Source organism: Hypomesus nipponensis, chromosome 13, assembly GCF_054491055.1.
Source record: "Hypomesus nipponensis isolate SF chromosome 13, ASM5449105v1, whole genome shotgun sequence".
NCBI lineage: Eukaryota > Metazoa > Chordata > Actinopteri > Osmeriformes > Osmeridae > Hypomesus > Hypomesus nipponensis.
Genome location: NC_140373.1, coordinates 3,550,607 through 3,563,121, shown reverse-complemented (window position 1 = coordinate 3,563,121; position 12,515 = coordinate 3,550,607). Strand labels below are relative to the sequence as shown.

Here is a 12,515-nt window from a genome sequence, read left to right as displayed (position 1 = left end):
CACATGCCTGGACGTTGTTCAATGGCAAAAGGCATTGTTTTAAAAACACGCCGTTCTCTTTTTCTCTGCTCCAATCCCCTCTCTTATTCTCCCTCACTCAGGTTATCTGATGGAGAGAAAGAAGAAGGGATCGTCCAGATGGACAAAGCTCAACTTCGACGTGTACGAGTCGACCACCTACGAGGCTAAGAGGATGATCGAGGGCGTGCTCTACGAGATGAGGGTGTTTGCCGTCAACGGCATCGGCCTCTCCCCCCCAAGCCTCAACTCCAAACCCTTCATGCCCATCGGTACGTGGTGAAAAGCAGCTTTCACTACATCCTAAAACCCACATCTTTTTTTTCTCTGTATTTTCATCACTCTCCTGTTGTCTTGTTAAAACGGCTCCTTCCTCCCACGATCACACAGCCCTGCTTACCAAGCTTCTCTCTCCCTCCCAGCCCCGACCAGTGAACCCGTTCGCCTCATGGTCCACGATGTGACAGACACCACATGCACCCTCAAGTGGCTGGCCCCGGAGAAGATCGGAGCGGGAGGCCTGGACGGCTACATTATTGAGTACTGCAAAGAGGGAGGTGAGGGTGAAAGACTACATATAGCACTGTCAAATATGGATGATAATTACAATCACTCGGCTGTCAAACGAATAGGGTTCAGTTTGATTCGAGATCAAGTGTTAAGTATTGCATGATTCAATAACTGAATATTATGCATATGTCTATTCATAAGCCGATTAAATAAATACTCATTCTAAAGCCTGAGGGACAAACTGAAGCATCTCTGTCGAAGCACATTTCTCCATAGGGCGTCTTGTCTACGTTGGTTGCAGGTACTGAGTGGGTGCAGGTGAACAAGGAACTGTGTGAGAGACAAGGCTATGTGGTGCGGGACCTTCCTACGGGGGAGAAGATCAACTTTAGAGTTATGGCCAAGAACATTGCAGGAGTCAGTCCCCCTGCATTGCTTGCCCAGTCTGTCACCATCCGTGAGATCATGGGTAAGTGTGTGTGTGTGTGTGTGTGTGGGTCTTCACAGCCATCTCCCCAAGCACCCAACAGACCTGACCTAGTTTAAACTTACCCTACATGTAAAAATATGATCTGCAGAAATTAATACATTTAGACGTTCTAAATATAGTATGTGACTATTCTGTCTCGTGACAGAAATGTGTCAACTTTTGGGGGTTTTTTGAGCTTGTGTTTCTCTGAAAGCCATCCTTCTCCTTCCTCCAGAGTTGCCCAAGATCCGTCTCCCTCGGGATCTAAGACAAAAGTACATCAGGAAAGTCGGGGAAAAGATTAATCTGACCATCCCTTTCCAGGTTGGTTGTTTGAACAAACCCACTGACCGTCATAGAAAAGTTGGCTCTAGTCACTAAGTGCAACATTATATCAATATCCTGGACTTGGCACAGTAATTATGATCTCAACAGGAGTAGCTATATGCAGTATTACCTCTGTAAAAAAATACATGTATCACTGCATAACAAGACCAAAACAAGACTGTCCGTTTTCTGCATGTAATCAAAGCATGATTTTCGTGTCTGACAGGGTAAGCCACGTCCAGTAGCGACATGGTACAAGGATGGGGAACCCATCGACCCCAAGAAGGTGGGTGTCCTCAACTCAAACGTAGATAGCATCCTCTTCATTCGCTCTGCGGAGAGAGAGCACTCTGGAAAATACGAGCTGGTCCTACAGATCGAGAACATGGAGGACAGGGCCTCTCTTGAAATTCGTATCGTGGGTAAGGATTGAACAAGAGGACTTTTTCGTCTTTTTGTTTGTGACGGTGTGCTTTCAGAGATTACTTACAGCCAACCGCTGTGTGTTTCTCTCAAATCAGACAAGCCGGGGCCTCCTGTAGGAGTGAATGTGGCCGAGGTTTGGGGCTTCAACGCAGCTCTGGAGTGGAAGCCACCCAAAGACGATGGCAACTGTGACATCACGGGCTACACCATACAGAAGGCAGACAAGAAAACCATGGTATGAGATGGTACAGTACACAGGGGACAGAGGGGCAAGACAACTTCATTACCCAGGATGCCTAGCTTGTTTTATATACAGTACAAGGTTGAGAGACCAGTACAGGAATAATGTAGTCCTGCAGAAATATACTCCGTGGTGTGATCTGATTCTAATAGGGTCTTTGTTTCCTTTCTGGTTCAGTTCTGTCTCATTCTGATGTTGCACATTTCGTCAGACTTTGTATATTTTCCAGTACATTGCTCCATTTAGAGCATTGTATGTGTGTGATGATGTCACTCAGAAACATAATATGATGAACATTTAACATGTGTGAACATCTTGCCTGTGGGCCAATCTACATCTCTCTTCATGTCAGCTCCCTGTGCCTGAGGCTATCCACTTCATCCTGTTTCTACCAACATCTGATTTCTCACCCTGTTCTTACATTTAGTCATTTAGCAGACTCTCTTATTCAGAGGGACTTACAGTAAGTACAGTGACATTTCCCCCAAGGCAAGTAGGGTGAAGTGCCTTGCCCAAGGACACAACGTATTTGACCCGGCCAGTAATGGAACCGGCAATTTTTCTGATTACTAGGCCGGTTCTTACTAACATCTGATTCCAGTTTTCCTTCCTTTGTCATTGTATCTGTCTCACTCTTGCATTATCTCTCTCCCTTTCTCTTCTCTTCTTCCCTTAACTTTTCTGTCCTTGGCTACACAATGGGAGATAAGTACTACAGACCTCTCTGGACAAATAAATGAAGTTGAGGAACAGAGATAAAGCAACAACAACAAAAGCAGACAGACAGCTTTGCCATCATGATTCTCTCTCTCTCTCCTTGTCTGTGTCTTGGTCTTCTCCAGGAGTGGTTCACTGTCTACGAGCACAACAGACGACCAAACTGTACAGCGTCAGACCTGGTGATGGGGAATGAGTACACCTTCCGTGTCTACAGTGAGAACCTCTGTGGTCTGAGCGAAGAGCCATGTTTCAGCAAGAACACAGCTGCGATACCCAAGATAGGTCTGTGTGTCTCTGTGTGTCTCTGTGTGTGTCTGTGTGTCTCTGTGTGTGTCTGTCTGTGTGTCTGTGTGTGTCTGTCTGTGTCTCTGTGTGTGTCTGTGTGTGTCTGTGTGTGTCTGTCTGTGTGTGTCTGTGTGTGTCTCTGTGTCTGTCTGTGTGTCTGTCTGTGTGTGTGTGTCTGTGTGTCTCTGTGTGTGTCTGTCTGTGTGTCTGTCTGTGTGTGTCTGTGTGTGTGTCTGTGTGTGTCTGTCTGTGTGTGTCTGTGTGTCTCTGTGTGTGTCTGTCTGTGTGTCTGTCTGTGTGTCTCTGTGTGTGTCTGTGTGTGTCTGTGTGTGTGTCAGTGTGTGTCTCTGTGTGTGTCTCTGTGTGTGTCTGTGTGTGTCTGTGTGTGTCTCTGTGTGTGTCTGTGTCTGTGTGTCTGTGTGTCTGTGTGTCTCTGTGTGTGTCTTTGTGTGTCTGTGTGTCTCTGTGTGTGTCTGTTTGTGTGTGTCTGTGTGTGTGTGTCTGTGTGTGTCTGTGTGTCTCTGTGTGTGCCTGTGTGTGTCTGTTTGTGTGTGTCTGTGTGTGTGTGTCTGTGTGTGTGTGTGTGTGTGTGTCTGTGTGTGTTTGTGTGTGTGTCTGTGTGTCTCTGTGTGTGTCTGTGTGTGTCTGTGTGCGTGTCTGTGTGTGTCTGCGTGTGTCTGTGTGTGTGTCTGTGTGTCTCTGTGTGTGTCTGTGTGTGTCTGTTTGTGTGTCTGTGTGTCTCTGTGTGTGTCTCTGTGTGTGTCTGTGTGTGTCTCTGTGTGTGTCTGTGTGTGTCTGCGTGTGTCTGTGTGTGTCTGTGTGTGTGTCTGTGTGTGTCTGCGTGTGTCTGTGTGTGTGTCTGTGTGTCTCTGTGTGTGTCTGTGTGTGTCTGCGTGTGTCTGTGTGTGTGTCTGTGTGTGTCTGTGTGTGTCTGCGTGTGTCTGTGTGTGTGTGTCTGTGTGTGTCTGTGTGTGTCTGTGTGTGTCTGTGTGCGTGTCTGTGTGTCTCTGTGTGTGTCTGTGTGTGTCTGTGTGTGTGTCTGTGTGTGTCTGTGTGCGTGTCTATGATATGTATGAATGTGACGGTTTATGCATGAGTCTGTACTCTATGCGTATGCATGTGTTTACGTACAGTAAACAAATCTAGGCCATACGATGATTATAACTGAAGAACGAGTCTGTCGACCAATCGGTGATGAATAGAATGTCATATCTAGGTGTGTTTTTCCCTATGCTCAGGACTGGACTACAACCGGGCTCCTTTCAAGGAGAAGGACATGAACGCCTGTCCAAAGTTTACACAGCCCCTGCAGGACAGATCTGTAGTGGCAGGCTACAGCACGGCCATCAGCTGTTCTGTACGAGGATTCCCTAAGGTACAGGCGGTCCCTCAAAGCTCTGGAAGGAATCCTCTAGCCTTCCTCTTTGTGAATATTGCATTAAATAGAAATTTGTGTCCTACAACTACCCAGATCTCTGATTTAACAAGACCCACTTACAGAATGATCATATGAAATACCTAAACACCTAACTGTGTTATTGGTGTGGTTCCCTTCCAGCCGAAAATCGTCTGGATGAGGAACAGGATGATCTTGGGAGACGACCCCAAGTTCCTGATGCAGAACAACCAGGGGGTGCTGACCCTGAACATCCGTAAGCCCAGCCTGTATGACGGGGGGAAATACTCCTGCAAGGCGGTGAATGACCTTGGAGAAGATGAAGTGGAGTGTAAGCTGGAGATACGAGGTAAGGAGAACGGGGAAGGAGGGAGGAAAGAGAGAGAGATAGACAGGGATAAATATACAGTAGTGAGCGTGTGTAAGTGTGTGTGTGTGTGTGTGTGTGTGTGTGCGTGTGTGTATGTGTGTGTGTGTGTGTGAGAGTGAGAGAGAGAGAGACAGAGAGACAGAGAGGGTGAGAGGGAACAGCCTGTGATTTGATGTATTGAAAAAGACACACTTAAATGATTGATTTATTAAATGAAATGAAACACACTTAGGGATATTAAATACAATAGATATCCATCTAGGCTTCAAGGTCAGTGTGTAGTATTCATTGGTTAAAAAGACAAGTCAGTTGATTTGGTTATCAAATAAAATGATTAAAGAAATAGTACTTAAATGGATAGAATGCTGGAATACAGAGGCTCAACTGGGTTTTATTTCATGTAACTTGTTATTCCTTATTTCTCTTCCCAGCTGTCCCAGTTGAAAAGACGGAGAAAGACTGAGAAGAATAACAATATTTAAATTACATGAACCAAATCACAATGACGGTAGCTCTGGACAAAATACATATTTGTCTTCATCAATAAAACATACTTGAAGTGTTTATGCATCCTGTTTTATCACAATGATATAAAACTATAAATGAGTCGAACAAAAAACATTTGCATTGAATAGAAAGCTGTGTACTGAAAGTAGAGCATATTCATTGATACCAAAAACACATAAAAAATGCCCTAAGAAGTTACGATAAGATCAAATAAGATAAGAAAAAAGGAATATGGTAAAGCGCTACATCAGCACATTCAGTGTACTACACCACAAGCATGGAGGATCACATCCTACACCTCTCTAGAGTAACGGTGTCCTCTCTTGCGGATTAATAGTCCTGTACTGATCAACAACGCCACCACCAGGACTGCCACTGCAACTGCAAGTGCTGCAATGATCCCTGAGAAGAGAGAGAGAGGGAGAGAGAGAGAGAGAGAGAGAGAGAGAGAGAGAGAGAGAGAGAGAGAGAGAGAGAGAGGGAAGTGAGAGTCAGGGGTAATGAGGAAGATAAAGATAAGTACATCAGGCACAACTGCCCAGCCTGTTATCCATCCTCAATTGGTCCAGCTCATATAGCTTTCATAATATGCACATGCAATATGCGTACGTCACTATGGAAACAAAGCATCTGCTAAAACAGTAAAAGGAAAATAACTTGAGCATAGGGGCAATAGTATGTTTGGTTAACCAGGATAGGCAGTTACTTTTCCAGGCTCATCTACTACCGCGACAGGAAATACACAGCTAGATGAAGTTACCCAACCTGTCTTTGACCACGACTCCACAAGACCACACTCAGACTCCCAGTCATCCGTCATGACGTCCTTAACCGCCCCAGTGAACAGGGTCAAAGGGCAGGGGTTCATCTGGCAAGCAGGCAGGGGGGTCGGATACGGGTCATGGGATGAGTCATTGCGGTAGTATAAATCCAGGGAATATGATCTAGAATTTAATGAGGCAGGCCTGATCACATTTAGAAACATTCCATGGCCATTAAGCCAGTTTAGCAGAAATTACATCTTGCGTAACTTACTACCAGCTACATAAACTGTACATACTGCAAGGGTAGGATTTAATTGTAAAACTTAGTGACTTCAAGAAAAAAGTTTTTGTATTAACTGACAAAACGGCTGTAATGTTTACTGAATACGAGAGGTGTGGGAACCACAGAAGTAGAACTACGTTACCCATCATGCTCCTGATAGAACTCAAAGAGTTGACAGGCAGCATAGGGAGGAAACAGGCCGTTGTAGATATCCAGTGCAGCCTGCAGGGTGATGAGGGTGGAGTCGTGCTACAGACATCACACACAAGATAAACAAGGATGGCCTTTTTAACGTTTACATTTGTAAATTCACTGACGAGAAAATATATTTAAATCAATCTTGGTAAATCAACTTGGATACATTCTAGAATATGCACATGTTTCTAAATGCTATGTCTCCCTTTTTTTATGAAAGAAAAAGGTGCAGTGGTCTCTCATTTTTTTTCCAGAGCTGTATATGGTACAACAGATATGTTCATCTTACTGCAGAATACATGATGAATTTGAGGCTGCTCCCTTCCTCCATTGCCTTATAGAAATTTCTTAGGATGGCATTTATTAGGACCCCTGTTAAACAAAGTGCAACGAAGCAATTAAATATCACATGACATGACAAATAACAGGAACAACCAGCCAAAACCAGTTCATAGTCCACACAATCCCCAACCTTCACGCAGCGTAAGCACAGTCTGAGCCAGTAGTCACAAACTAACATTGACATCATAACATGATTTCAAAACAACCAAATGAAAGTCTGGACTTGTCGGGGTTGACCTCTGACCTCCTGAAAGCCTTGCCTTCTCCTTTCTCTTGTGAATGAGCATGCTGTATGTGACCTCAAAGGATGTCATATCCTTCAAGGTGTGTAACACTTCCTGTGTGGCCCAGCCAGGAAGGGTCAGGTTGTGGATCTTCTGTAAGGAACAATATCATATTCAATAATTGTCGTTTATAAAATTGAGCCAACTGAATGATTCAATATAGCACAATGAGTCACATGACATAGTGCGCCCATGGTTGTGATTACTGCATTTTGTGGTTTCTGTATGTCATTAGTACCTCTATTTATAGCCCCTCTTCTGAAAATAACAGATGCTCGTTTTGTATGGGTGTATTGGCTTACTAAATCTGGCCCCTCGTTCACCTTCATACAACATAGCTTAATTAGCATTTCAATATGTTCTGTTGTGGTGTAAACAGGGTGTTGATGTGCATGCACTTGTGTGTGTGTGTGTGTGTGTGTGTGTGTGTGTGTGTGTGTGTGTGTGTGTGTGTGTGTGTGTGTGGTTAGCAAACCTGGCATGTTAGAGTATCGAAGACTCTCCAGACTTTTCTGCCCACCAATTTGGACACAGGATAGCCAGTGTAGTTTGCAAGTTTCTGGATGAAGTTCTGAGGGTTACAATAGGTTGAACATTTTTGAGAGCTGTCCTCAGGTTGAAAAAAAAAGTTTCGAAGGGTTGGAAGAAAAAAGAAAGAAAGAAAGAAAATGGAGAACAATTAAGTTTCAAAAGGTTTAAATATATTTTCAAAAAAAAGTTTCGAATGTAATCTTTCTGAACTTTTTATCCACATCTGAACCTGATCGTTGTCGTCAGAATGTGACCTCCATGTTAAATGGCTAATGTCTGACACACAAAACTATCTCAGGTGAATCCGAGGTCAATGTATAAACAAAAGACAATCACTAATCTGGTCAACAACTGGACCTGGGCACAAGAGGTCACACATTTAGAAAGCTGTCGTCAGGATGCAAAAAGAAAAAAAATTGTCAGAATATTTGACATCCCTATTTTATGTCTGAAAATGTCTGACGCGCCAACCAAACTCTGGGTCTTTCTGTTCTGAAGCAAGAGCTGGCTATAGACAAAGTGTGAGGCTCCATTTTGCTTGCTGCATTCTGCATGTTGTATCACAAGCTTCCACCAGGGGGCAGATGAACTCACCAAAGGGGGGTCCAACAATTCCAGAAGAGTCTTTAATACGAAGCACGATGGGACTCAGTTTAATTAAAATCTTTTCATTGTAATTCTTGATCTAATTCAATCCTGACATTAATTAACAGCTATGAGAATGTGAGAGAAATTGCACAGAGCGGCTTTTTGGAGACGACAAAGCAACTGTGACACAGAACATCGCAGACGAGCATATGAAGTCATGGAAATAGCTAACAAGGTCTCAAAACGAACGAACATCCGACTACATGAAGCACAATTCACTTGTTGTTTTGGTAACAATTGAAAACAACAACCGAAGCAAATGTAAGGATGGGGGAATCAATAATTTGAGCCTGAAAAACAATTTACCCTATAACACAAAATCAAGTCAATATGATGAATGCAGTACATGATTGTGAAGAAAATTCGTTTTCTGTTTTTGCAGTCAACTCAGGTGTTGTGCTTTCACTATGAGATCATTTCACACAAATGACCAGTCATGCATACTAGTTTGTTTATCATGTTATCATGGGTTTAAAGTACTGAAGGCTAAATACTGGAGGTTAAATTGTAACGTAATCTCAGTGGATTACTCCTTGTGCATACCTCATGGGTCTTGAGGAACGTCTGGTATGGTTTGCTGTCCGAGACATCAGTCATCAGGTCTCTGAACCTGGGACAGTGTTTGCTTGGAGATTTCAACAGCTAGTGAAATAAAAACGAACACTTTTCATTGTATATATTCAATTTAACTGTCAAATACACTAATGTTCTTGCTAAGGGAACTATTAGGATAGATATCATTTATTAATACTCAGGTCTTGTTCCTATCCCCACCATCTCCCAGACATGCTCCTGCGCTGTAGGACATGCATTCAGAATTACGGTCACTGAACAGAAGCATGTTGTGACAGCAGAGAGAGCTTTAGACTAAAGCGCTATACTTACTCTGCATGCACAGGTGGGTGAAGGCCTGCCACTCGTGTCTGAGTGTGTGTGTCTGGATACATGTGTGTGTGTGTGAGTTTTGTGTGTGAGTCTGTGTCTGCCCACCTTGTCCTGGGCTCTGGGGATGGTGTGCACTGGGATGGGCCGCCATGGTAACTGGGGCATGATGGGAGGGGTGCGTGTGTTAGGGGGGAACATGCCCGCCAGGTTGGACTGGGCACTCATCAGGGTACGGTCATAGTCTGTACTCCGCACGTACATCTGGCGGGAAGACACCATCAAATATATAGAGTTACAATTCTAGAATAATGCATTTTTTTCTACAAAGCTTTTTCCTTGTGTGTCAGTTCTGTGTGAGATTCCAGTGTTAGGAAGTGTCGTGGTTTATTGATTATTGGGTAGGGTGGCAGGCATATGTGTGATGCTCAGAGATGAGAGAGAAAGGCCTAGGTCTGAGCGGTATGATGTGCCCGTAGAGAACATGTCTTGGACTAGTCTCAGTCAGGAATATGGAAGCAGGGGTTTTGGAAGGTTGGGAAGAAGACAGCAGATATGGTGCCAGAGGAAGATAGAATGTTCTCGAAGGAGAAAGAGGGGTCAGGGTGAATCAGCATTATGGGAAACTATGAGGCTGTTATTGTTTTAGGAGTTAGTAAACAATACTCTAGGACAGTAAGAAAGGGAGGTGCCATGGGTTAGCAGCTGGGGAAACTCCTAATTGAAGGCCTTGTGGCTCAGTTACCCCTTATTCCAGGATCTAGGTCCTTAAGAGTGGCAGGTCAACCTGACCTAGCCAGGGAAGTGAGGAGATATAACAGATGGAGGTCTCATTAAGCGATTAGGGGTGAACTGGGAGTTTGATGAGGAACTGGAACGTAAGAGGTTTTAAGGAGACTTTAGAGATGCGCACGCATGTTGGCTTTATCTCTATTTATTTCTCATTTAGGCTATATAATACAAAGTGCTCACGTGTGTAATTGGTCTTTGTGTCAACCTGTATTTCTGCTGCCATGCTGAATAAACATCAAGCCATCTTGAGCTGAAAGATATTCTCCTGTAGTCTCCAAATACTCAATTTTTGATCTAAATCCTTCTGAACTGAACTCCTACACAAGAGATGTAGATGTATGTTCTCCTTTTTAAAAGGTTCTTGGAAAAGTCGATTTAGGGCCTATATCTCTGGATAATACCTACTGTATTTTCCCCCTTCTACCAAAGTCAAAGTTGTGTGGCAGCCTTTAACAAAATACAAGTAGACATTGTGCCTCAATCGTATCTGACAGTTGTCTCTTCTTGTTTTTTTTTGTTCGTAAAGTCGCGTTTTCACACTATTAAATCAACGTTGACAACACGGGAGGTGTCTGGGATGTTGACAGTTTGAAAGAGGTGACAAGCAAGAGGAAGATACAGAGTGTGCGAGCGCTGAGGCTTCGGCAGAACACAGATCATTAGCAACAGGGAATGACGAAAGTTGTTATTTCAGTGGTAATTGCATATTACTTAATAGTAGATGGGGGGGGGGGCACAGAGGATGGAGGGGACGCAGAGGGAGGGAGGAAGAAAAGGAGACCGTGGAGAAGAGGAGGAGAAGAGAGGGCAAGAGAGGGAGAAGGAGCCAAGGGATAGAAACAGATAGAAAGAGACAGGAAGGGAAAGCAGAAATCAGATGTTGGTAGAAACAGGATGAAGTGGATAGCCTTGGGGCACAGGGAGCTAACATGCAGAGAGATGTAGATTGGCCCACAGGCAAGATGATCCCACATGTTACATCATATTACGTTTCTGTGCGACATCAACTTGAGTCATGTTCCTTAACCTACACCATTTCAGACGTTTACCCACACAAAATGTTGACACAAAAACACGCACACATGCCTGTGCACAGACACACACACACACACACACACACACACAAAGAAATGTTCTTCCATATATAGTCATTGAATGTGTCTTCTGGGGTGCTCTCACTACATAAATGGCCAGTTTAGAGCTCACCTCTTTACTGTTGTAGTCCTTGCTGAGGAAGTGCCCATAGCGCTTCTTCAGAAACCTGCCCAGATCAAACTGTTGCCTCATCCCAAGCTGAGAGGAAATGTGGGAAACAAATTGTCTAAATAAATTACCAACATCATTTTGTGGTTCTATTCATTGATAAAAAACTGATGCATTTTCTTGTACAAATCCTCTTTCTTTCAGATAAATCCTTCTCACATTGGAACTGACGTCGAGTGTTAAATGAATCAATAAATCATGATACATGAGATAGCTATTACATTCCATGTTAGCGTGTCAGTGTTTTCTCCTCCAGTAGGGGGCAGTACCTCAGTCAGCTGTCCGAAGCCCTGGGCCCAAACTTCCTCTCGGTGAGGGTCCCTGGGATAAGCCTCAATGGGCGATCGATCGCCATGGCGGAAAACCTTATACAAGTCACAAAGGTTGCATTATGTCATGAGCACTGAAGCCAGCTCAGTCATGAAGCTGACCATGTGACACTGTTGTTCGACACAGTGGTAATAATGTCTAAAAGAAAGCATCTCACATGCAGTGAAGGATCAACCCCTGTACTGTAGGGACGACATTGTAGTCACACAGGTACTGCTTACCACGTACAACTATTACAGCCTATAACTACACAAGAGATTCTGTGTGACCTTCAAATCAAAGGGTTGGGGTTGACTCCACAAACTTACGGCTACAATGAATTTCAGGGTGCGACATTCAGTACCGACGATTCCAGAGAGAAGAAGCAGCAGAAGCTTCTGGAACGTCCACATCTTCTCGTCTTCTCTTTTGACAAAGGAAGTAAGAGAATACATTTACATTTATTACAGACGCTTCTATCCAAAGCATTGTGCAGATAGAGCAGGGGGCCTTTGTTGCGTCATGGTAACTGATCATTAACCTTCACATAACAGGCCATCACTGCCTTTTAGTAAGCTGTCTGACGTAAAAATAGACTAGCCTTCAGAAAAGTACTTAGATTAGTACCTAATCAGGACCATAAATCGTTTCAATAATGACAAATACACCTGCAAATGAATGTTGATCCGATCTGAAAGAGGAATGTTAGGTGTGACCTATCAAAGGTATTGCGTATTACCTTACCTTACACACCAAAGATGTAACCAGTGCAGTGGATTTGTAGGATGAAACTAGAAATGAAAAAGGACTTGCAGTTAAAATCATCTCTATAAACAAAAGCTGAGTTGACATTTAGTGCATGTTCCACTAAAGGAACCACTGCTTTGTATCTCACCTTCCTGACCTTCGCTCTCTGTATATATATTTTCTAAGCCCTCTTCTAGGTCTTCTCT

General features: G+C 43.7%; 2 protein-coding genes across 12 annotated transcripts in view; one reads left to right on the top strand and one right to left on the bottom strand.

The window, feature by feature from the left end:
* LOC146259513 (myosin-binding protein C, fast-type-like) overlaps window positions 1–5,326 on the top strand; it is a 24,574-nt gene extending 19,248 nt beyond the window's left edge. For all 9 annotated transcript variants that reach the window (XM_084670905.1, XM_084670904.1, XM_084670901.1 and 6 more), the window contains 10 exons: window positions 102–290; window positions 441–575; window positions 830–997; window positions 1,233–1,321; window positions 1,551–1,746; window positions 1,846–1,985; window positions 2,834–2,993; window positions 4,235–4,371; window positions 4,555–4,741; window positions 5,194–5,326. In XM_084670905.1, coding sequence (XP_084527031.1) covers window positions 102–290; window positions 441–575; window positions 830–997; window positions 1,233–1,321; window positions 1,551–1,746; window positions 1,846–1,985; window positions 2,834–2,993; window positions 4,235–4,371; window positions 4,555–4,741; window positions 5,194–5,225 — 1,433 coding nt within the window. In that variant the 3' untranslated portion in view covers window positions 5,226–5,326. The remainder of the gene's footprint in view (window positions 1–101; window positions 291–440; window positions 576–829; window positions 998–1,232; window positions 1,322–1,550; window positions 1,747–1,845; window positions 1,986–2,833; window positions 2,994–4,234; window positions 4,372–4,554; window positions 4,742–5,193) is intronic.
* On the bottom strand, window positions 4,955–12,515 carry LOC146259512 (testicular acid phosphatase homolog). Of its 3 annotated transcripts, none has more exons than XM_084670917.1 (13): window positions 12,458–12,515; window positions 12,307–12,353; window positions 11,892–11,988; window positions 11,523–11,618; window positions 11,197–11,283; window positions 9,307–9,462; window positions 8,860–8,958; window positions 7,613–7,708; window positions 7,098–7,230; window positions 6,801–6,883; window positions 6,459–6,565; window positions 6,030–6,213; window positions 4,955–5,671 (listed from the first exon to the last, which is right to left on the bottom strand). In XM_084670917.1, exons 3-13 carry the CDS (start codon window positions 11,973–11,975, stop codon window positions 5,618–5,620), a joined length of 1,179 nt encoding a protein of 392 aa, XP_084527043.1. In that variant the 5' UTR covers window positions 11,976–11,988; window positions 12,307–12,353; window positions 12,458–12,515; the 3' UTR covers window positions 4,955–5,617. The 3 variants fall into 3 exon arrangements, with proteins under 3 accessions (XP_084527043.1, XP_084527041.1, XP_084527042.1); XM_084670915.1 differs by having other exon boundaries at window positions 6,035–6,213; XM_084670916.1 differs by having other exon boundaries at window positions 6,035–6,213; window positions 11,892–11,983.

What these genes read in the sequence shown, in the direction of transcription:
- LOC146259512 (XM_084670915.1), bottom strand. Translation starts at nt 11,975, where the DNA reads ATGTGGACGTTCCAGAAGCTTCTGCTGCTTCTTCTCTCTGGAATCGTC. An exon ending in CCCTGAAATTCATTGTAGCC is followed by an intron (nt 11,619 to 11,891) that starts GTAAGTTTGTGG and finishes GACTTGTATAAG; the next exon opens with GTTTTCCGCCATGGCGATCG. An exon ending in GAAGGCAAGGCTTTCAGGAG is followed by an intron (nt 6,884 to 7,097) that starts GTCAGAGGTCAA and finishes TTTGTTTAACAG; the next exon opens with GGGTCCTAATAAATGCCATC.